Raw genomic sequence first — 24,987 nt, forward strand, 5'->3', positions numbered from 1 at the left:
GGTTTGAGAGAAAGCACTGGAGACTTCTAAGGTGGCCAGCAATGAGTCCAGACCTGAATCCCATAGAACACCTGTGGAGAGATCTAAAAATGGTAGTTTGGAGAAGGCACCCTTCAAATATCAGGGACCTGGAGCAGTTTGCCAAAGAAGAATGGTCTAAAATTCCAGCAGAGCATTGTAAGAAACTCATTGATGGTTACTGGAAGCGGTTGGTCGCAGTTATTTTGGCTAAATGTTGTACAAAGAAGGAATATAAACCAGCTCACCCGTGATGCATAAACCAAACCTCGGGAGCACGGACCTGCTGTGTCCAGGCGTATAAAGTCCAAAAAAGAAAATGTCATGATTAAGGGAGCTTAGTCTCCAGAAACGCGTTGAGATTCTTACCCATATGGTTCGTGCTGAAGTCTGTATCCTCCATGTTTACAGTTTGTGAATAAAGAAAACTCTTTTTTACGGACTCGGTGAAGCTGGACATTCTTTTCTCTAAAGGTTGTACAACTAAGTATTAGGCAGGGGGTGCCAATACTTTTGTCTGGCCCATTTTTGGAGTTTTGTGTGAAATGATCAATGTTTTGCTTTTTTCTTCATTCTCTTTTGTGTTTTTTCATTTAAGACAAATTAAATAAAGATCATAATACCAAAGAATTTGTGTTTGCAATCATTTTCAGGAAGAAACTGAGTATTATCTGACAGAATTGCAGGGGTGTCAATACTTTTGGCCACAACTGTACAACCATTCTTTCCTCACAATTTTTTAAGGGGCGTACACTTTCACTTATGATATTTTTTTGCTATTCATATAGTTGAAGAACACTTTGGGATTAGTTTACTCTACTTAGCAATGTGCTTCTCTGTTTCCTTTTTGGCAGCTTTAATTCGTTTTTTAAATAAAGTATTTTTTACTGTATAGTTTTTTAAAGCTTCAATGGTGCCATCCTGCTTTAGTTTAAATGCTTTCTTTTTACTGTTAATTGCCCCTCTTACTACTTTGTTTAGCCACACTGGGTTTTTCCTATTTCTTGTCCTTTTATTCCCACAAGGTATAAACCGCATACAGTGCCTATTTAGGATGTTCTTAAACATTTCCCATTTATTATCTGTATCCTTATTTCTGAGGACATTGTCCCAGTCAACCAGATTAAGGGCATCTCTAAGCTTGTCAAGCTTTGCCTTCCTAAAGTTCGGTGTTTTTGTGACTCCCTGACAAGTTCCCCTTGTGAAAGACAAGTGAAACTGTACAATAGAAACAAGTGAAACAGATCCGAAAGATGCTACTGCGCAGACAGTTGGTCGAAACCAATTTTTTTTTCTATCAAAATGGCGCCAGCTGTAGTGTCTACGCAGTAGCATCTATTGCTTTCTGAATGGTGCTAATGTGCAGGTGGGGCTGCCAGCGCCATTTTGATGTAGATAATTTTTTTCTCAAGAAATGTATATCACTAAATATAATGAATATATTAATATTATAGATCCAATCATAATACAGCACACGCGATGGTGCCTGCTTGATGAATGTAATTGTTTTTTTTTCAAATGATAAGATATACAGTATGGAAAATAGGGGACAGGACACTGAGTGATCAGTGACCTGTCATAAGCCATACAGATGAATATGTAAGCAGAGCACCACAAAAAGACCCTCGCACACAGGCCACCCCGAAGCACGAGTATATCATGAACTCAAAACTGAAAATAAAGAATAAAATTATACCTTGGTTGATGAAATGCATCTTGTGGTTGTTGTTTAATCAGTATAACAGGGCCAACCTGACACTGTCTGTAGTTTACTGAGCATAATTCTGCTAACAGGTTCACTTATGGATTTTGCTCTTAAAACCATGCAGAATAAAGTTAACAGTAATGATGTGAATGTTTTTATTTATTCCCCATTCATTCGCAATGGGAAAAAAGCTGCAAAAATGACCATTTTATAAATGTTGCAATTTGCTATATTTTTTCTTGCAGATTATACACTGAAAAACAGCCAGTTAGCTTCACTGAACCATAATAGAGCTAAATGATTTGTAAATCAGCATTTGGGGTTTGGGCTCATTGTCCTGTTGAAAAATAAATGATGGTCCAACTAAACGCAAACCGGATGGAATAGCATGCCGCTGCAAGATGCTGTGATAGCCATGCTGGTTCAGTATGCCTTCAATTTTGAATAAATCCCCAACAGTGTCATCAGCAAAGCACCCCCACACCATCACACCTCCTCCTCCATGCTTCACGGTGGGAACCAGGCATGTAGAGTCCATCTTTTCACCTTTTCTGCGTCGCACAAAGACACTGTGGTTGGAACCAAAGATCTCAAATTTGGACTCATCAGACCAAAGCACAGATTTCCACTGGTCTAATGTCCATTCATTGTGTTTTTTAGCCCAAACAAGTCTCTTCTGCTTGTTGCCTGTCCTTAGCAGTGGTTTCCTAGCAGCTATTTTACCATGACGGCCTGCTGCACAAAGTCTCCTCTTAACAGTTGTTGTGGAGATGTGTCTGCTGCTAGAACTCTGTGTGGCATTGGCCTGGTCTCTAATCTGAGCTGCTGTTAACCTGCGATTTCTGAGGCTGGCGACTCAGATAAACTTATCCTCAGAAGCAGAAGTGACTCTTGGTCTTCCTTTCCTGGAGCGGACCTAATGTGAGCCAGTTTCTTTGTAATTTAAACCGCTAGCTCTCAGATCAATCTCCTCTTGACCCTCTACAATCAGGTTTCCTCTCTACACTCTACTGAAACTGCCCTCACTAAAGTCTCTAATGATTTACTAACAGCTAAATCTTATAGTCACTACTCCATGTTGATTCTCCTGGATCTCTCTGCAGCATTCGACACTGTGGATCACTAACTCCTCCGTAGTATGCTCTGCTCTATCGGCCTCAAGGACACCGTTCTCTCCTGTTCTCCTACCTCTCTGAGTGCTCCTTCATTGTATCTTTTGCTGGCTCTTCTCCTTTTCCCCTTACTTTAGGAGTTCCTCAAAGATCAGTCCTTGGCCCCCTCCTGCTCTTTATATACTGCCCCATTGGACAAACAATCAGTAGATTTGGTTTTCAGTACCATCTCTATGCTGATGACACCCAATTATACACCTCTACTCCTCACATCCCGCCTGCATTATTATAAAACACCAGTGATCGTCTAACTGCTGTCTCTAACATCATGTGCTTCCTTTATCTTAAACTTAACCTGTCAAAAACTGAACTTCTTGTGTCTCCTCCCTCCACTAAACCTACCTATGCCCGATATTGCCATATCCGTGTGTGGCTCTATCATTACTCCCCAGCAACTTGCCCATTGTCATGGGGTCATAGTTGAGTCAGATCTTTCATTCACTACATCTGATCATTCACTCGCTCTTAGTTTAATGAGACCACCTTGACGATGGTTGATGGGCTCACACTATTTGATTAAATCAAATTCTGTGCAAAGCGTCTCTTAAATATTTTACTAATGTTCAAAATCCATTTTACTATTCATATTTCATGTATTTCATGTTAGACATGCTTTGGCACGATAGAGTGCAACTTTTTTGTACATTCGCTCGCTCTTGTCATCTACACCTAAACAACATTTCTAGAATTCAACCTTTTCTTACTTTCGACTCTGTAAAAACTCTTACTGTAGCTCTTATTCATTCTCGTCTGGAGTATTGTAACTCTCTACTAATCAGTCTCCCTCTTACTAAACTTTCCCCTCTCCAATCTGTCCTGAATGCAGCAGCCAGGATCATATTCCTCACCAACCGTTACACCGCTGCCTCTATCCTGTGACAGTCGTTGCAGTGGTTACCCATCCATTCGAGATTTCAATATAAACTTATCTTTAGAATGCACTACCCAGGACAATTTGATTATTCCCCAATACCCACAGTTTTAAGCGTACCCTAAAAACGCATTTCTTCAGACTGGCCTACAGCCTCGACATATTTATCTAACTATCCCTGGTTTGCCCATATAAAACAGGACCCTTGTATCATCTGTTCTTAAACCCTTTGGCCGCGGTCAGACCTAACGTATCAAAATACGGTCTGTTTTTTACTGCCGAGATACGCAGAAAAGTTCCTGAACAGTGATCCGTATTCAATGCGAGGATGCAATTTTTTTTCTCCAAAAAATATTTGTGTGGCATCCGTATGGCATCTGTACGGCGAGATTTTCTTGCCGGCTTGCAAAATGGACATAGAATGGATCCATGGGCTCAAATATTCATGAAAACATATATACAGTGTCTCTCTCGCTTTCTCTCTCTCTCTCTCTATATATATATATATTTATTTAATGCAGAGCTAGATAGCATAAAAGCCGGTAATTCAATTGCCGTTTTTTGCTGTCTCCTTATCAAACCCGACAGGATATGAGACATGGTTTACAAACAGTAAACCATTTCATATGTTATATTTTTACATATTCCTCACTAATAATGTTAGTAGTGTGTGTGTGTGTGTGTGTGTGTGTGTGTGTGTGTGTGCAAAATTTGGGAGCTCTAGGTATTAAAATAAAGGGTTAAATCATGGAAAAAACTTGCTTGGGCTCCCGCGCAATTTTCTCCGCCAGAGTGGGAAAGCCAGTGACTGAAGGCAGATATTACTAGCCTAGAGAGGGACCATAGTTATTGCCCCCCCCCCCCCGGCTAAAAATATCTGCCCCCAGCCACCCCAGAAAAGGCACATCTGTAAGATGAGCCTATTCTGGCACTTAGCCACTCTCTTCCCACTCCCGAGTAGCAGTGGGATATGGGGTAATAAGGGGTTGATGTCACCTTGCTAATGTAAGGTGACATTAAGCCTGGTTAATAATGGAGAGATGTTAATAAGACACCTATCCATTATTAATCCAATAGTAATAAAGGGTTAAAAATACACACATTATGAATAAAGTATTTTAATGAAATAAATAAACACATGGGGTTTTAATATCTTTATTGTACGCTCAATCCAACGGACGACCTTTGTTCTTCTGAAAAAAAGGAAAATAAAAAAACAACAATATCCCATACCTGTTCGCCGTACAGTCATGTCCCACGATGTAAATCCATCTGAAGGGGTTAAATAAATGTACAACCAGGAGCCTGCCAATGCAGCTGCCCCTGGCTGTAAAAACTGGGGAATGAATGGAATGCAGGGGAGCGTAGCTTCATTGACTTGCGCTGCTGCGCCCCCTCATGGCATAAACTCATATGAACTCTAGCGTGGGAATTTTTCAGATTATTTTCTCAGAATAGGATTGCAGCTGATTTTTTCCCAAGAGGTAAAACATTGTAAACAAGCAGTGAAATGTTTTACCTCACAGAAAGCAGCAACTGCAATCCCATACTCTCTTTTGCCAGTCTTCTGGGGTAAGTACAGCAAGGCTCATCATAAATTACACCTGCTGTGGTATCACACCCCTCCCACACCCCCATTCCGCTTTAGCGCCACTCATTTTAGCAAGGCTAAAACTGGTGTAAGAACATCAAAAGTTGCAAGATGTAGCGGTTTTTTTTTCTTCCCTGAAAGCAATTTATTCCAGAATTCTGACAAAAGTTGCCTTGATGAATAGGAGTTTTTGGATGTACACCTCAAAATGGAGGATTAGATTGGCATTTGAAAGGATTATTGTAATACTTCTGACTGTTGCTATCCCAATTGTCAGGAACCCCTTGGTCATCTTACTGCGTTTCTGGGATAATAATGTCAAGAATAATTTACTTGTTTGGATGTTTGTTTGGTCTCATAGATGATACAAGAGAGCCGGTCTTTGATCGAGGCAGCAGATGTAATCCATGAGAAGATATTGCAGTGTCAGAAAACAGGTATGACCCCAATTTTTTTTCTACATTCAGAAATCAAAACTATCATGCTCAATATCTTGTGTATAAAGTCAGATTAAAGAAGCCGTGAAGACTGGTAAAGCTTGTGCTGCATGAATGGGTCTTGTGATTTTTTTGGTCTTGACATCAGGTTAAGGCTGTGCCACCATCACAACCAATTTTATTTTAAAGCATCTAAAAATTAAAATTGAATAAATATTGCAAGTAGTCTTAAAAAATGTGCTAGATTTTCATGTCTTCAGCTTTTACGCAGAGCTGTGTGCCTGCATGGTAACAGACTGCAAATAAACTCTGTAAGGTGGAATCTCGCAGTCATATTGTCATTGCTTATTTCCTGCAATATATTTGGTTAAGCAAGGAGAAGAGCACGGATGAAAATGAGAGAAATAATAAATTCACGTATTGTTTTTACCATTTCTATTGATCGTTAAAAACTTTAACTGCAAAAATGTAGTGGACGTTGGAGATGATAATTTTATATTTGCAAGTTTGTCAATTAGTAGGATTGACAAATTATCCCTCTCAGTCATAAAAACTACAAAGATCTGAAATAACCTAATTAATAAGAGATGTAAAAATCTGTTGGCGGGAGAAGTGTCTATACAACACAGTTCTTTTGTCTATCTCCACAAATAGTGCTTGGTTCTCCCCTGTAGACTTCCCTTTCTTGTCTTTTCTCTACGTAGGGATGGAATTTCATGAGGAACTGCATAGTCTGGGGACAAAGGAAGGGCTGAAGGGCAGAAAACTGAGCAAAGCTATTGAGAGCTTCGCCTGGAACATCACCGTGCTGAAGGTACGTACAGTGCTAATTGACACATTCAGTTTTCTCTGGTATAAATGGTATAAACCTTAGCTTGGTGTTCAAATCGTGACTGTCTTTAAAAATCAAACAAAAAATAAATTGGGCTATCTAATGGTTAATACAATGATTAACAAACTTGCAAAATATTTCCAAACCCCAAATGTCATATTGAGCCAGAAAAATCACGCCAAAAGAGTAAAGCGTAAGCAACAGAGATACCAAGAGAGATTACAGGCCATGCTTTTACTCTAGTTTTGACAATGTATGATTTAAGAAATGTGAAATACAAGGCACAAATATATTTTTAAGCTAAATTCATTGAGACAGGCAATTTTTGTGGCTTTGTGCTCCCTGGGGAAAGAAGACACCTCCCTGATTACCAGAGGTAACCTATTGTTAGCAATAGGTGGAAATTGGCCCGAGGTTCAAAGAGATAGCAGGAAGATGAAAAGGACCAATGGGCTTTTCTGTCCTACATGACAAAACCATAGTGGTCTAGCATGTGGTAGATATGGATGCAAAGTGCCTCATCAACCAATAGAATAGTGTGACAAGAGGGTTGTATTCAATGACTAGACAAGGCAAACTCACCAGTGATATAGTTATGATGTGACCTTAAAACATTTTTTAAACAATAATCCATTAAGATTCTGTGATAATGAAAGAGAAAGGGCCAGGGACATATAAGCTGTAGTGGAATGGATGGTAGAAGGTTCATGAGTCATTGTGGCCTCCTTAACTTCTTCCAGACCACCCAAAGCCTTTAAACATCCGACCGGTCCATATTATACTCAGCAATGAATTTCTAAAATGTCACTACATATTATAGCAGCTGCACGATTGGAGAGCCGACTGTTAGACATTGCCGTCTCCATGAGGAGTCAAGTTGAGAGGGTTTATTACAGTGTCTGCCTTCCTGATCATTGTATATACACCGCTGAACAAAAGTCGTGTATAAACTATATGAAGCATTGACAGCACTTTCTCCTTTGGGCTCAGTAATCATGTGATCACTAACTGTAGGGATGGAAGTCATAGGAGACCCAGTCAGCTCATCTATGCAGCCAGGAAGCTAACTTTGCCCTGTAACTTGGGCTAATGTACCATCCCCAGTTACAGGGCAAATCAGATAAAATAAATGTTGAAATACAGGGAAAAAAATAATAAAAAACTTGCTGCCATTTCAAATCACTGTTACTAGCTCCATCAACTTTGATTAAAAATGTGTCCAAAATATAAAAATACATGTTATAGAGGGACAATCAAATTTTGAAAGGTATTTTAGTGGTCCTTTTTGGCTGTATAACAAATAAATTGTGAAAAACAGTTTGATTTTAACAATAAAATAAAGAGTATATGAAGATTGCATACAAATTAGGCCCTCAGGAAAAAAAAAACTGGAAAATTAATATATATATTCAATCGAGAATTTTTTTTTATAGCTCTTTAAACCGCAAGCAGGAAAATAAAACAAAAATGTGCCTAGTCACGAAGAACGTAAAATAACCTGGTTGTTAAAATAGTGCAAACATGTTGAAAATTGGAGGACCAACCTGTAATTCAAGATGCCAACTTGTGTGTTGGAAATTTGCTTGCCTTTTTTCCGATGTCTACAATATCAAAATACAGTAGTTGAAAAGCTTTCTCAAATTTAGAAAATTCCCTTCTCTCGAGATTCCTTACAAATTGATTGCACCGCCCAGTCCATCTGGAATAAATAAGATCATTTTTCCCCAAAAAAATTTTTTGTGGGGCATACATACATGTTACCTGTTATTAGAGTTATGCTGCCCAAACCACGGGCAGCATGAATTAGACGCTGGCTTTGTGATTGCAGCAAGGAACATACAGCTCTGGCAAAAATTAAGAGACAACTGCAAAATGTTCAGTTTGTCTGATTTTCCTCTTTATAGGTATATTTTTGAGTAAAATATAAATTGTTCTCTTATTCTATAAACTTCTGACAACATGTCTCAAAATTAAAAAAACAAACCCCAGTGCTTTCAGACCTCAAATAATGTAAAGAAAACAAGTTCATAATCATTTAGAAGCAACAATACTAATGATTTAACTCAGGAAGAGTTCGGAAATCAATATTTTGTGGAATAACCATGATTTTTAATCACAGCTTTCATGTGTCTTGGCATGCTTTCCACCAGTCTTTCACACTGCTTCTGGGGCAAAAATGTAAGTAGTTCCTCTTTGTTTGATGGCTTGTGACTATCCATCATCCTACTGATTACATTCCAGAGGTTTTCAATGGGGTTCAGGTGTTCAGGTCTGGAGATTGGGCTGCCCATGACAGGGTTTCGATGTGGTGGTCTCTTAATTTTTACCAGAGCTGTATGTATTTATGTATAGCATAATAAACCAAAGAGACATATTTTCTGAATAGTAATCAGATCTAACTTGCTTTGATAATTACAGCCACTAATTGCAATTCTTCTTAGAATCTTTTCTCCGATCCGTAATCCTTTCAGTACTTAAGCCTCTTAGAAAAATAGCACACTGCAATCTTTTTACCTGATGTGTTTTTAATATTGATTTCAACTGTAAAAATCCGATTTTAGGATATTTAACAAACTAAACAAGTGCCAAACTGTGGAATTCTCAATTGACTGAAGTACACTGTGACCAATATATAAAAAGTGGGCAAAAATATTAGGGCAGGTATGAAAAATACCTTCAAAATTATGTGAATAGAAGTGTATAGCGTGGGAAGTAGGAAAAATGGGGTAGCAGTTAGCAGCTGCTAACCCTAGTGTTGGATTCTCGGCTACTCTTCTCATTACTGCTGTAGATTGCCCTCCATGCTGCTTCTAAGTGTGTGCTGTAGAGAATTAGAGGAGCATGATCTCCTCCATTCTTTGCATGCGCCATATGAAATACTTCATAGCAGCTAGTGTCTTAGGACAATTGGAGATATAAAAAATGGTGAAAAATGCAGGCTACAACCCAGAAAATGGCCGGAAATAGTGCCAATCTTTGTATCTTGAATCTTCTGAAATTCTCCTTAAAGGAAACTGGAGGCAGAGTTATCTTCCAGGCAGGGTCCTTTCCAGAGCCTGGTAGAGGTATTTTATACAAAGTGTTAAAAGATGATTTATCAACAAAAAAAACATCTGATATGAAGCATACAGGTAGGACTTTTATCAGCATTCTATAACCTGTATGCCCATATTAATAGCTTAGATAGGTCAATTGTGGTGACTGATTCCCCTTAAACAGGTACTCTTCAGTGAATCGAGAAAGTGATGACAAATTGCTCCACAAATGTATCCCAGAATAGTGGATGACAAAATAACTTTTCTATTAGGATTAGTTTTCGCCCCAAAACAATCTAACTAATCAAAAAAGTTGTGAAAACTGACTCCATTTATCCGGTCAATCACCATTACATTTGATCATTGGGAAGAATTGTGACAAATGTGATTTATATATTTTTTGTAAAATCACAAAATGGCACATTGTTTGTTGAGGTCCATTTGGTCTTCATACTAAACAAATTGTCTTAAGATCATTGCTCAGTAGTGCACCACTCCTCTGTATCCTGAGTCCTTGCTTGACGGGAGGCGATGCGCTTCTGAATCACTGACATTTCAAACCAGTAGCATGGTTGTACCTGTTTCCCGAAATGTGCTCTCTCCGAAGATGCAAGCAGAGGCAGCTTTGCCCCTGCAGCATTGTAGTAGTGTGGATGCACTGAACCTGGCCAGATCCAGCTATATAGCCAGCTTCACATGAGTACTTACAAGCTCTATAACAAAGAGCATGTAAGCATTGCTCTCCTTGTTTAGGTCACCAGCCACCACTGATAGGTTTCTGGGGACCTCTGCAGTCTAGGCATCTAAGCAAACAGTAACATTAAAAATCGTTCCATTCTAGAAAGCCCAGAAGATATTTAATAACAAGCCAATTGCAAAAATATTTTTACAAGCACCTTGCGATTTTGCCTATTTATAATAATGTAAACTTCATCAAGATTTGGTGCTTATGTATTTTAGTATAATAATATTTCTGGAGTAAGTAATGAGGCTGTAGAACAAGGGAAAAATGTAATGCACAAAGTTACTCCACTTTGCACTCCACATACAGCAGGTGAAATAACTATTGAGCACGTCAACAATTTTCTAAGTAAATATATTTCTAAAGATGCTATTGGCATGAAATTCTCACCAGATGTGTGTAACAACCCATCCAATCCACACAGGCAAATGAATCAAACCTTAGATGTCCATAAATTAAGTTATGTGTAATAATGAGAAATAACACAGGGAAAGGTGTTGAACACATGAAGAAAGAGAGGTGCAGAAAGCCATGGAAAGACATGACACCAGCTGAAATCTGTCAGTAATTAAAAAGCAATCCTGCCACTTAGTGAAAAATAATATCACCTGGTTCAACTAATTGCCTATAAAAGGTGTCTCATTACGACGGTGCCACACAAAAAAACAACTCATGATGGGTAAAACCAGTGAGCTGTCTCAAGACCTTTGCAACCTTATTGTTACAAAACATACTGATGACATTGGTTAAAGAATCATTTCTAAACTAGTGAAGGTTCCAGTGGGGCTATAATTAGGAAGTAGAAAGAACATTATTTCACCATAGATCGACCACAACCAGGTGGTCCCTGCAAGATTTCAGACAGAGGAGTGAAAATAATCAGAAGAGTTGTCCAAGAGCCAAGGGCCACCTGTGGAGAGCTACAGGAAGACCTGGAATCAGCAGGTAGAATTATTTCAAAGAAAACTATAAGTAATGCATTCAACCTCCATGGTCTGTATGCGCACTCACCATGCAAGACTCCATTGCTGAAAAAAGCATGTTCAAGCACATTTAAAGTTTACTCGACAACATTTAGACAAACCTGTGAAATACTGGGACAATATAGTCTGTTCAAATGAGACCAAAATTGAACAATTTGGATGCCATAATACATCCCATATTTGGAAACCAGAAGGCACTGCATATCACCCCAAAAATACCATACCAACAGTGAAGTTTTTCAGCATACAGCACTGGATAAATGTACTGAGACATTCTGCTGCCGTCTAAAAGGATGTCAGGCAATGCCTTGGGACTGTGAGCGCTATCCACGTCACTAAAACTAGGGGTGCCCTAGTCTATCCCTATCCCCTGTATTACTCCTGAAGGTGGAGATGTTCATATGCCTTGCTATTCTCCTATATCTACCCTTATCTTTCCCTTCCCCCATCCAGGGAGATGGAAAGCCGAAGTGTGTAGGATAACTCTAACCAGACAAATAAGGGAAGATGAACAGGAATAAATTAAAATAGCAATCATACAAAATACACTTGCTAAACAACCGAGAGGAACACAGAAGGGTTAAAGGAGAAGCCAAATAGAAGAGGATGATGATGTGCACACAAACAAAACTCCAAGCAACAGTCTCCTGAACAGATCTCCAAACACCAACTCCAAACACGAACTACACCTGAAACTCCAAACCAGCCAGTAAAAACACACTGGAAATTCCTAAGTGCGAGAGGCGAGTATATATAGAAGAGGGGAGTGTTCAACATTGAACAGCTGAGACAATACAGGTAGGAACTTTGCAGGAGCTTCAACTGAACAGATTAACCCTTGCACTGTCAGCAAGGATAAAACCTTCACTGTTTAATAAGACGGTGAAGTACTTCTAACCAGTACAGGAGTTTGTGAGACCAGACATTGCTATCTTCTGAACCCTCTCTCGCAATATCTCTATGAGCAGATAATGAAGATGAAACGAGGATGGACATTTCAGCAAGTTTTAAAACGCACAGCCAATTCTCAATTGATTTCACAGAAGATAAAGCTACTAAAATGCTCCTGCCCATCCCCTGACCTGAATTCAATAGAACATTTTTGAAGGGAAGTAAAGCTCAGAGATCAGGGAAGGAGCTGACCGAACCTTTAGGATTTGAAAAGTGTTTGTATGGAAGAATGGGCCAAAATCAAAGCATGCGACTAGTTTCTCCATACAGGAGGCGTCTTAAAGCTGTCACCACCAACAGATACTTTTCTTTCGAGGTATTAAATAAATTTCAGTAAGTGTGTTCAACACTTTTTCCTTGCGTCATTTCTGATTATTACACATAACTTCATTTATGAACATCTATGGTTTGCTTTTTTTGCCTGTGTGGATTGGATGGGTTGTTATGGACATCTGGTGAGAATTTCATGTCAGTTGCACCTTAAGAAATCTATGTACTTAGAAAATTGGTGACGTGTTCAATACTTATTTCACCTTCTGTATGTAATATTACATAGGATGTGTGCGTGAAATACCATAAGAGAAATGGCATCTAGCAGTTCTGTAAACCTTTTGTGCTGCTCCTTTTGTAAAGCATCACTACATGAAAGCATAGAAATCGCATAATTTGTGGGAGATGAGCACCATGCCTTCTGGACGGTGGAGGAGTCCAAAGGCTAACGTCTTTTCTGTCACTTGTCCAAACATTGGCTGTTCCCCTACATAAGGTTTATTGACGGAAACCACATGCATATCTAGAATCTTCGTCTCACTTATCACTGATGTTCTTTCAGAATTGAAAGTCATGGAAGTTACCTAATACTAGTAAACAACTGTCAATTCAAAATAAACTATCATGACGAATGATGAATGTCCTGTACCTATCAGATAAAGATGAAGATTGGTAGAACACAATGCTTCATGGATTGCATTCTTAAGTACCATTCGACATTTTGATAGATAGCTTTCATTTCACTGGCCTGACCCAACAGCCCTCCTTTGCATTTTTTCCCTGTGATTTCTCATTTTCTTTACAATTTTTTCTATTTCTTGGTTCAATTCTTTCTTTTTTTTTTAAAGGAAACCTGTCACCAGATTTTCTCAATATAAACTAAAGCCATCACCTTTAACTGCTCTATTACTGCAGTCCACCAACCTGTGTTTTACACCCCCCTACTCTCCCTGCATAAGCCAAAAATTACTTTTTATACCTCTAGCATATATGGCACGGTGCTGTTCGTTGGGTGTCTTTTTTCCTTTTCTCAGCGCCTCCTTAATCCCGGCAGATGCTGACCTCCTTTTCTTGATTGATGTGGATGTGTTCTATGTCATCCACCGATTGCTGCACCCGTGCAGTTGAAGCATAGGCCTGCACAGGCGCACTTTGTTCCAGCCAATAAGGGCACAGCAAAGTCTTATAATGCATACTTCCCAGCAGCGATTTCACTTCCCACATTCAGAAGCAAGAGTTTCACTGATTTGTGGATAAAGTAGAATGCCCGACAGAATGACCCACGCCATATGCCAGAAGTACAAGAAGTATTTTTTATGCATATGCAGAGGGAGTTGGGGCAATAGAGCAGATAATGGTTGTGGCTTTAGTTTATAACCTTGGGAAAACCTTGTGATTAGTTTCTTTTAAGGCTGTGTTTTAGTTTTTTTTCTCTTACTCTTTGTATGGGATTGCATACTTCGATTGATATTTACAACCATTTTGAGGACACTGCTTTGTAAGCTTCCGGACTACCTGACATTAAAGGGAACCTGTCACCCCCCAGGCGTTTGAAACTAAAAGAGCCACCTTGTGCAGCAGTAATGCTGCATTCTGACAAGGTGGCTCTTTTAGTTATTGGTGCTGTAACTGCAGAAATAATCCATTTTGTAATTTGTCCCAAATACCTTTCTTCAGTCCTGGAGGCCGGCCTTTCCCCCCTGCTGCAGACGCCACACAGCCGTCACTCAAATCTTCGTGGCACCGGGCGCCGCCTCCTCAGCACTGTTTTGAAAATAGCCGGCGCCTGCGCTCTTTTGTCATGCCTTGGGCAGGCGCAGTGAACGCTGCCCGTCCTCTGTCCTCGTATGCAGTCTAGCTGACTGCGCCTGTGCGGCCGCCCTGCCTGTGAATCCCCGGTAGGCAGGGCGGCCGCACAGGCGAAGTCAGCTAGAACAAGCTGAAGAGGCCTCTAAGAAGCTACTTACTTTTCATATTGTTTGGAGGAGCGATCTCCACGTTTTGCATAACTTCTAGCTTTTTTCATAATAGTTAAAGGGAACCTGTCACCAGGTTTTTCCAATATTAAGAGGTCCAGCACCTTAAGGCCTCTTTTACAGAATTCTAGTAAGCTGTTTGTAAGCCCCCAACCCCACTGCATAGCACAAAAAAACTTGTAGTATACCCACATACAGCACTTTCTGGTCTGATTGGCATCTTTGGTCTGGATCTGGTGCCTCCTCTCTTCCCACAATCACTGTCCACCTGCTTCCTTCATCTGGATGACATATCCTACGTCATCCACACAGTGTCCCCAACCTTGCTTCTGCACAGGTGCACTTATCTTTTGCCTGCTCCTTGGCAAATTACTGTAGTGCACATACGCCAGCTTTACTTACAGGTCATCAACGCTCTTTGGCCTTTCCTTGCCTGTGTACAAAGTGTACCCCTGTGCAAAAGTGTGGTTGGGGGACGCTGTTTGGATGGCGTAGGACACATCATCCACATGAAGCAGTGATGGAGGACAGTGATTGTGGAAAGGGAGGAGGTGCCGGATCAAGACCAGAGATGACCATTGGACCGGACAACACTGTGTGTGGCTACAATAAAAGGTTCCCCTTTAGAGTTTGCAGACCACTGGCTTGGAGCACCATGAGTTGCATCATTTGGGTGCAGATGACTTTGTGTTCCAGTGTCATATTGTCAGCGAAGTGTGATAGCGTTCCTCAGCCAGCCACAGCTAATGTGACCTAGCTTGTCCCCTAATACGGAGCGTCCATGCTGTGTGTCTGCATGCATCCTTGTGATAAGAAAGATGCTGCTGGAGAATAAATGTGATTTCCTGTCATATGGAAATCAGAGTAACATAAAAGAATAAGCATTTTAAATTAAATCCATCGGTTTTTTTTTATATTAACCCATCTTCTTACTGAAGTGCCCAGCTACATTTTAAACAACCGGAGCTATGTGAGATTTTTTCATTGTACGTTAGTGCAGTATTGAGTTTCTGAATGATAAGAAAGTTCTGGGACTTGATGCATTAAATATTTAGAGGCTGATCGTCTATGTTTAGTCAGTGCATGAAGGCATTTTTATATTTATAGAACACATATGTCTTACTCTGTGAAAATCTTGCGCACATTTCTAGGCCAGACATATGTCTTCCTGTCAAAGAAGGGGTTAAGCATAAATCATATTTAATTTAGGAGCTTGCGGCAGTAAGTAGAGATAGATCGCCCAGAAAGACTAACAGAAAGCAGGGTATTGTATTCTCAGCCCAGCCTTAGCTCACCATCACCACCATTGTTCTGTGTGAGGGGAGGACAAGGAGATATAGTTCTGACACACAGTGCTCGCTTCACCAAACTCTGTCCCCAAATGCATCACATAGTCATGGCCTGGACAATTGAATAAAGCATGTATTAACCCATTATTTATCTTTCTGAATACGTTATGAATGTAGCGACATGTATCTGAACCAGTATGAATATATTCAGTATATCACAAAAGTGAGTACACCCCTGACATTTTTGTAAATATTTTATTCTATGTTTTCATGGGACAACACTGGAGATCTGACACTTTGATACAATGTAAAGTAGTCTGTGTACAGCTGGTATAGCAGTGCAAATGATCAGTGACCTGTCATAAGCCATATAGATGAATACCTAAGAAGACCACCACATGAAGACCCCTCACAGGCCTCCCCGGAGCACGAGAATCTCATTAAGGCTACTTTCACACTAGCGTCGTGCACTGCACGTCGCTATGCGTCGTTTTGTAGAAAAACTGCATCCTGCAAATGTGCTTGCAGGATGCGTTTTTTCTCCATAGACTTGCATTAGCGACGCATTGCCACACGTCGCAACCGTCGTGCGACGGTTGCATGGGACCGTCGCCACCAAAAAACGTTGCATGTAACGCTTTTTGGTGCGTCGTGTCCACCATTTCTGACCGCGCATGCGCGGCCGGAACTCCGCCCCCTCCTCCCCGCACATCACAATGGGGCAGCGGATGCGTTGAAAAATAGCATCCGCTCCCCCGATGTGTGGCGCTTTCACTGCTTGTGTCGGCAATTCGTCGTGCGTCGTACAACGCTAGTGTGAAAGTAGCCTAACACAAAACTGAAAATACAGATTAAAAAACAAGAACAAGACAAATTTTATCAACCCAGGTATCATTTTAATCAGTATAACGGTGCTGACCTGACAGTGTCTGTAGGTTACTGAGCACAATCCTGCTGACAGGTTCCCTTTTATAAGTCGGGACCGCACAGTCACCCTAAGCACTGTGCCCAAGGATCTGCAAGCAGTGCACAGAGCCCGGGCAGCCGCAGCGGAACGAGGACAGGGCGCAGGACCGCGGTGATGAGTATGTTGGCGTCTCTGCTGGGGGAGGAAGGCGGGGAGTAGAGGCGTCAGAGGCAAGGCAGGAAAGGCAGAAGGAGGAGAGGAAGGTGCAGGGCTGTTATGAAGAGAGCGTCGGTGTCTCTGCCAGGGAAAGGGATGCAGAGACTCCGGCGTTATCCTGCAGCCAGTGTCTGATACATGCTGCCCATGAATCAGGCAGCATGTATCCGCTGTCAGGTTCACTTTAAGTGCACACTTCATTTTTGTTCCAAAATGTATTTTCAGAGATGAGGTAGAGGTTTTGATTAGATTAATTTTCAGAGGCCCTCCATCGATCTCCTCTTTGTCCCATTGGTAGGTAATGACCCACATAGGCAACATTGCCTCTCCATGGAGGGATAAAGAGAATGTCTTGTTCTAGCAATCAGTTTATTAGTTAAAGAACTCTTCAGAGAAGAAATATTAAAGGTAATTTGAGAGGCCTCCCTAGACATACCGCATTGTGTAAGTTTTGCCCACAGTGCTCCTTTAGAAAATGCTCATACTCATTTTCTGAGTATAACAAGGTTGTCTTAAGTTCTTAAATGGGTAAAATTGCAACTTTCCAATTTAATTCTTATTAAAAATCATCTCCCTTGTCAAGAATGAAGGGATCCTTAATTTTATACTGCACAACGCCTTGATTACATTTCCAGCCACTCCAAAGTCTGAGTGGCAAGTTACCTATGTAAGGAGCATGTGCTGCTTCCAAGATCTTGCTCATGGCGCTCTGAAGCTTTCCGGATCATTGGATCCGACCAGCCTCAATGCCCTTGCAAAGCTGCCTGTGCTAACAGCTTGGGAAAGCACTTAGTTCACACTATGCCACCTCTGAGCTGTCAGTCTTCAGGCAAGATTCACTGCTCTGCTTTATGGCTTCCTGGATGCAAGGGGTAGTGTGCTCCCAAAAAATAAAGATGTGAACACCCCTTTAAATAGTAGTGCACAAATAAATATGTGCAGTTCATTTTGTACTAAAATCCCCAAATTATATTAAAGTACTAAAAAATTAGATGCAAAGTACATAGAGAGAATTTACTAACGGGAAACATAATTGTGGTTTCTCCCATAATTTGCATCCAGGAAAGAAATTGTGGCATTACTTTGTAGAGGCTAAAATCAACAGTAATTTACGAGTGTAGCGCTGGAAAATCACAGACCGAAGTGTGGGTTGTTATTATGTGCTTTTATATTTCCAGGAGGACAAAGACGGCAAAGTGTAACAATAAGTAATCCGGCTCGTTTTATGCTAGAGTTAAAATAACAGTGCGGCAAATAGTGCGATATATTCATAGCACGGAGAGTAAACACAGACTTGGCATAGAGAGCCACTGTAATAATTATAACTGTAAAACATGAATAAAGGTAATGGCTCTATCCCCTGTGTATAGGCTGCTAAGAAGATTGGGCATTTAAAAGTAGCGTATGCCTCCGAACAGGAACTCACAGTCTCTGTTTTATATGTAATGTCACTTTCACTACCCTAGAAATATTATTTTCTATTTTAATGTCTGAAGGGATTGTATCTTTAAAATCAATCACCTTACAGTCCCGATAGGACATATTTTATCACTATAAAGAAGTTTTCCATTACTTGAACAACTCCTTCTCATACCCCACGCTTGGCCCCGATAAAATAAAAAAGCTTATACTCCCCTGCCGTTCTGACAACGTTCCAGCAGTGTCGGCACTTGGATTCCTGGGACTCTCGCTCGGTTCTTATGATGCCCAATCAGCGCTGGTGTCACTGGCCCGACCTTTGGACAAATCGAGCATGAAGAGGAAGTCCAGGCTGCGGCTGTTCCTTCACTTCTTCTTGATGTTCGATTTCTCCAAAGGTGGAGACGGTGACGCCAACGCTGATCGGGCACCAGGCTCACGTGTCATAACCACATGAGTGCCCTGGGAACTCAAGTGCCAACACTGCTGGAATGGCGCAGGACGTGAGTGTAAGCTTTTTGTAGGAAAGCTGTTGTATGATACATAATTGAGTGGAAGATATATCATGGCACCTATGAGAACTTGAAAACTGGAGAAGTAGTAGACTGACTCATCATATAGCTTGGAAAAACTAGTAATTCTGAGAAGCAGGACTCTAGCCTAGCCCATTAAAATTTTGAGGATAACATCATCTGGCCCATATGAGAACTGAGATGTTGACCAGCGCATGAAAAAAGTTTTGAAAGGTTTGGAAAGAAGACAGATCTGCTATGTCACCAGCAGTATAGATTTTCTGCCTTTGGAAATAAACATTGAATTTCCATTTACATAACATCAGGAAGAGATCAGCAATGATACAACAATATAAACTCAATATATACAGTTAGGTCCATATATATTTGGACAGACACAACATTTTTCTAATTTTGGTTATAGACATTACCACAATGAATTTTATACAAAACCATTCAGATGCAGTTGAAGTTCAGACTTTCCGCTTTCATTTGAGGGTATCCGCATTAAAATTGGATGAAGGGTTTAGGAGTTTCAGCTCCTTAACATATGCCACCCTGTTTTTAAAGGGACCAAAAGTAATTGGACAATTGACTCCAAGGCTATTTCATGGACAGGTGTGGGCAATCCCTTTGTTATGTCATTCTCAATTAAGCAGATAAAAGGCCTGGAGATGATTTGAGGTGTGGTGCTTGCATTTGGAAGGTTTTGCTGTGAAGTAAACATGCGGTCAAAGGAGCTCTCCATGCAGGTGAAACAAGCCATCCTTAAGCTGCGAAAACAGAAAAAAAAACCATCCCAGAAATTGCTACAATATTAGGAGTGGCATTATCTACAGTTTGGTACATCCTGAGAAAGAAAGAAAGCACTGGTGAACTCATCAATGCAAAAAGACCTGAGCGCCCACGGAAGACAACAGTGGTGGATGATCGCAGAATAATCTCCATGGTGAAGAGAAACCACTTCACAACAGCCAACCAAGTGAAGAACACTCTCCAGGAGGTCGGCGTATCAATATCCAAATCTACCATAAAGAGAAGACTGCATGAAAGTAAATACAGAGGGTTCACTGCACGGTGCAAGCCACTCATAAGCATCAAGAATAAAATGGCTAGAATGGACTATGCTAAAAAACATCTAAAAAAGCCAGAACAGTTCTGGAAGAACATTCTTTGGACAGATGAAACCAAGATCAACCTCTACCAGAATGATGGAAAGAGAAAAGTATGGCAAAGGTGTGGTACAGCTCATGATCCAAAGCATACCACATCATCTGTAAAACACGGCGGAGGCAGTGTGATGGCTTGGGCATGCATGGCTGCCAGTGGCACTGGGTCACTAGTGTTTATTAATGATGTGACACAGGACAGAAGCAGCCAAATTAATTCTGAGGTATTCAGAGACATACTGTGTTCTCAGATCCAGCCAAATGCAGCCAAACTGATTGGTCGTCGTTTCATACTACAGATGGACAATGACCCAAAACATAAAGCCAAAGCAACCCAGGAGTTTATTAAAGCAAAGAAGTGGAATGTTCTTGAATGGCCAAGTCAGTCACCTGATCTCAACCCAATTGAGCATGCATTTCACTTGTTAAAGACTAAACTTCAGACAGAAAGGCCCACAAACAAACAGCAACTGAAAACCACCGCAGTGAAGGCCTGGCAGAGCATCAAAAAGGAGGAAACACAGCGTCTGGTGATGTCCATGAGTTCTAGACTTCAGGCAGTCATTGCCAACAAAGGGTTTTCAACCAAGTACTAAAAATGAACATTTTATTTAAAATTATTGAATCTGTCCAATTACTTCTGGTCCCTTTAAAAACAGGGTGGCACATGTTAAGGATCTGAAACTCCTAAACCCTTCATCCAATTTTAATGTGGATACCCTCAAATGAAAGCTGAAAGTCTGAACTTCAACTGCATCTGAATTGTTTTGTTTAAAATTCATTGTGGTAATGTCTATGACCAAAATTAGAAAAATGATGTCTCTGTCCAAATATATATGGACCTAACTGTATATTTATTAGTAGGAATGGGAAACACTGGAGTCAATCAATAATGGGAAATATGTTTTTAGCGATACTTGTAATCTGCTAATTACTTGACACAAACATGATTGCTAATTTCCACAATTACCAGTATCAGCCTGAATAAGGAGTTTTCCCTTGGACTGGTGTATATTCAATGTGTTAATTCACATCTTTATTATTGGTACTGCTCGTGTGATATATGTTGTTTTGTTATTGTTTATATGTATTTCTTTGTATCTCTGCGTTTCTTTGTTACATGTTTGCTGGGTAGTCCTTTCTTGGCTATTTGTTGATATCTCCTGTGGGGGAGTCTATTGCCTAATTATTTGAGCCTAGACTGTTATTTTCATTGTGGGACATTAGTTTTGTGCACATTTTTAAGTGGTTTTAATTTGTATGAATTTATTTTTTTTGTATTACCGAAAAAAAAATATTACATTTGAGATTTGCCTGTTTATGCATTGTCTCTTTTTCTCTTCCTAAAATGCCTATCCTAAGTCTGAGAGGGTTTGACATCCAGCACCCCCACCGATCAGCTGTTCTCAGCTCTAGTGGTGGAGCTGATCGGTAGCACCCAGCAGTGGCCACTAAGCAGTTGATTGAGGTGAGCTGTTCAGCTCCCCAACTCTTTACAAACTCTGGATCTGAGAACAGATCTACTATGGGTAAGCAGAAGTGATCCCTTATGGCAATTCGTGCTGTTGGTATACAGGATACATCCTATAACTAAATACATACGTTTTAGTGATCTTGTAGTTCTGCTTCTCTATGTCCTTCTCTGACTTCTACCCTCTCCTTGCCTATCTCCATGCTTCCTCCACATTTCTTTAATTGTTGCGATGTACTCTTTGTTTAGTATACTTTTAATGTTAAGTCTTAATAAAATGTATTTGGTTTATATTACTTTTTGGTGGATTTCTGTTTACTCCTTTCTCTGCTTTGCCATATTATTAGGAGTACTCCACTATCGTGACTATATCCTTTACATATGTTGGGAGAGCTGTACTTTAATATGTGCTCAGCCCCAATATAGTAACTGTGACTTTTGATTACTGTTTTTACCTGTGGGTACAGAGCTCCCATGTCTAAACACAGTGCCCCCATTGCCAAATGCATAGTCCAAATTATCAGCCACAGTGCTACATTTTTTTGCAACAGAGTCCCTCTTGGTAGACATTGTGTCCCACCTCTCTCCCCTCAGGCATAATTGTAAACATTTTAGTCCCCATTACCTGCCAGAGTACCAGATTTGTGACAGAAAATGCTTCTACCTTACAGATGCAAATAGCTTCTTCAGAGAAGAAGAGAACTTGAATTCCCAAAGGAGCATGGCATGGCCTATAAGTCTCCTTACACCAGCTTGGCACTCCCCACAAGGAGAAACCTTCCCCCTTAGACCTTTACAGAAGCATTTTTATCATTTTTTCCAGCATGAAGCCTTGTTTCGAAAACCGTATAGCCCAGCAAACTGCAGGCTTTTTCACTACCTTTATGGAGGTGCCCTCTACATGGCCTGTCTCTTTTCATCTGATTCATGCCCCTTCTCTGTTTCCTGTTACAGGGACAAAATATCCACCAACCACTCTCCAAGTTCCTCTTTTTTTTTTTTCCTAAGCCCATTATTACCTTTACTGTCTGCTGACCTGGTTTGACTTGCGTACTAGGTTGACTGTAGGGAATAGATGAAGGGCGAAATATTTTTTAATACATTTATATAGGATATGATTCAATATTGTAGCATTGACATAAATGGTTCCATTATAGACACAGTCTATGAGCTTATTAAAAAAAATTACTGCGAGTTTGCTAAATTCCCGTATTCATGATTAATGTAAATTGGACTCCTTTTAGATTTTGTTCTCTGACTTAAGAATGTTTAAATATTAGGTTTAAGAATGTGATGGACGATTAAGGGCTATGTATTGTTAGCAAATTATCGCATGTCCTAAAATAGCCTGTGCTTTGTGTCATTCCATTTGTATGCCTTTGAGCGTAGATTGTGTTTGAATGGCGTCATCAGGCAGTCGCCCAAGGATCCTAACTGGATTATTTTTGTAACGACTTCTGCCTGGGAGAGAACATGAGATTCTATAGCTCTTTTGAACTAAAATGATTCCTCTGTGCCTGTATCTACCTCTGTTATGTAACTACAGCTGGATCTCCACAGCCAAAATAAACCAGAACTGTTTCATATTTAGTAGAAATTCTCCATAGCAGATTTACATCACTGTTTAGTTTTTAACGTTATTGTTTCATCAGTGATTTTCTCTTATTAAAAAAATGAATTACAGAAGTTACTAGCAGATTACACAGCAGTTGGAAGCACCAAAGAACTACGGTAAGTGGTGTCAATGGGTTAACATGGCAGCTGGGGGTCTGATGAAGGCCCCCATCACAAACAAGTTGGTCCTATTGCTGGACTTCATAAGAAGCTGTCTATTGCAGCATATAATGTAATTGTATTGCTGTATATAGTATAAGTAATCAAGCATTCGCATTATTAAAAAATAAAAAGTTTAAAAAAATATATAAAAAAATATAAAAATATATGAACGATGAAATCACACCTCCCCTTTTCCCAGTTTAAGTAAAAGAGAGATTTGCAATAGACCACCACCAGCTGCTCTGGATTGGAGGGGGAGATGAAAGTTATGCATGAAATATGCATATTTGACGTTTTGCTTGCGTTTTTTATGTGTTTTCTCCCATGCATTGGAATGGGAGAAAAACGCTTAAAAAACACTGAAATAATCGGCATGCTGAAGATTTGAAACCGCTTTGAAGCTGCAAAGAAAAAATAAGCAACATTTTCATGGGACTTCAGGAATCTCATTCACTTTGCTGGTAGTAGGACATACTACAATTTTTGTGACAACTGCACGGAAGAAAACGTGACAAAACCACAGCAAATACTTACATGTGCACATACAGGTCCTTCTCAAAAAATTAGCATATAGTGTTAAATTTCATTATTTACCATAATGTAATGATTACAATTAAACTTTCATATATTATAGATTCATTATCCACCAACTGAAATTTGTCAGGTCTTTTATTGTTTTAATACTGATGATTTTGGCCTACAACTCCTGAAAACCCAAAAAACCTGTCTCAATAAATTAGCATATCAAGAAAAGGTCTCTAAACGACCTATTACCCTAATCTTCTGAATCAACTAATTAACTCTAAACATATGCAAAAGATACCTGAGGCTTTTAAAAACTCCCTGCCTGGTTCATTACTCAAAACCCCCATCATGGGTAAGACTAGCGACCTGACAGATGTCAAGAAGGCCATCATTGACACCCTCAAGCAAGAGGGTAAGACCCAGAAAGAAATTTCTCAACAAATAGGCTGTTCCCAGAGTGCTGTATCAAGGCACCTCAATGGTAAGTCTGTTGGAAGGAAACAATGTGGCAGAAAACGCTGTACAACGAGAAGAGGTGACCGGACCCTGAGGAAGATTGTGGAGAAGGACCGATTCCAGACCTTGGGGAACCTGAGGAAGCAGTGGACTGAGTCTGGTGTGGAAACATCCAGAGCCACCGTGCACAGGCGTGTGCAGGAAATGGGCTACAGGTGCCGCATTCCCCAGGTAAAGCCACTTTTGAACCATAAACAGCGGCAGAAGCGCCTGACCTGGGCTACAGAGAAGCAGCACTGGACTGTTGCTAAGTGGTCCCAAGTACTTTTTTCTGATGAAAGCAAATTTTGCATGTCATTCGGAAATCAAGGTGCCAGAGTCTGGAGGAAGACTGGGGAGAAGGAAATGCCAAAATGCCTGAAGTCCAGTGTCAAGTACCCACAGTCAGTGATGGTGTGGGGTGCCATGTCAGCTGCTGGTGTTGGTCCACTGTGTTTCATCAAGGGCAGGGTCAATGCAGCTAGCTATCAGGAGATTTTGGAGCACTTCATGCTTCCATCGGCTGAAATGCTTTATGGAGATGAAGATTTCATTTTTCAGCACGACCTGGCACCTGCTCACAGTGCCAAAACCACTGGTAAATGGTTTACTGACCATGGTATTA

General features: G+C 40.4%; 1 protein-coding gene across 1 annotated transcript in view; it reads left to right on the forward strand.

Annotated features, from left to right (window-relative positions):
- Positions 1-24,987, forward strand: part of LOC143784198 (inactive phospholipase C-like protein 1) — a 379,071-nt gene that overhangs the window by 326,203 nt on the left and 27,881 nt on the right. The window contains exons 4-5 of the mRNA XM_077272131.1: positions 5,719-5,794; positions 6,499-6,608. Coding sequence (XP_077128246.1) covers positions 5,719-5,794; positions 6,499-6,608 — 186 coding nt within the window. The remainder of the gene's footprint in view (positions 1-5,718; positions 5,795-6,498; positions 6,609-24,987) is intronic.

This window comes from Ranitomeya variabilis, chromosome 7 (genome assembly GCF_051348905.1).
Source record: "Ranitomeya variabilis isolate aRanVar5 chromosome 7, aRanVar5.hap1, whole genome shotgun sequence".
NCBI classification, from domain to species: Eukaryota; Metazoa; Chordata; class Amphibia; order Anura; family Dendrobatidae; genus Ranitomeya; species Ranitomeya variabilis.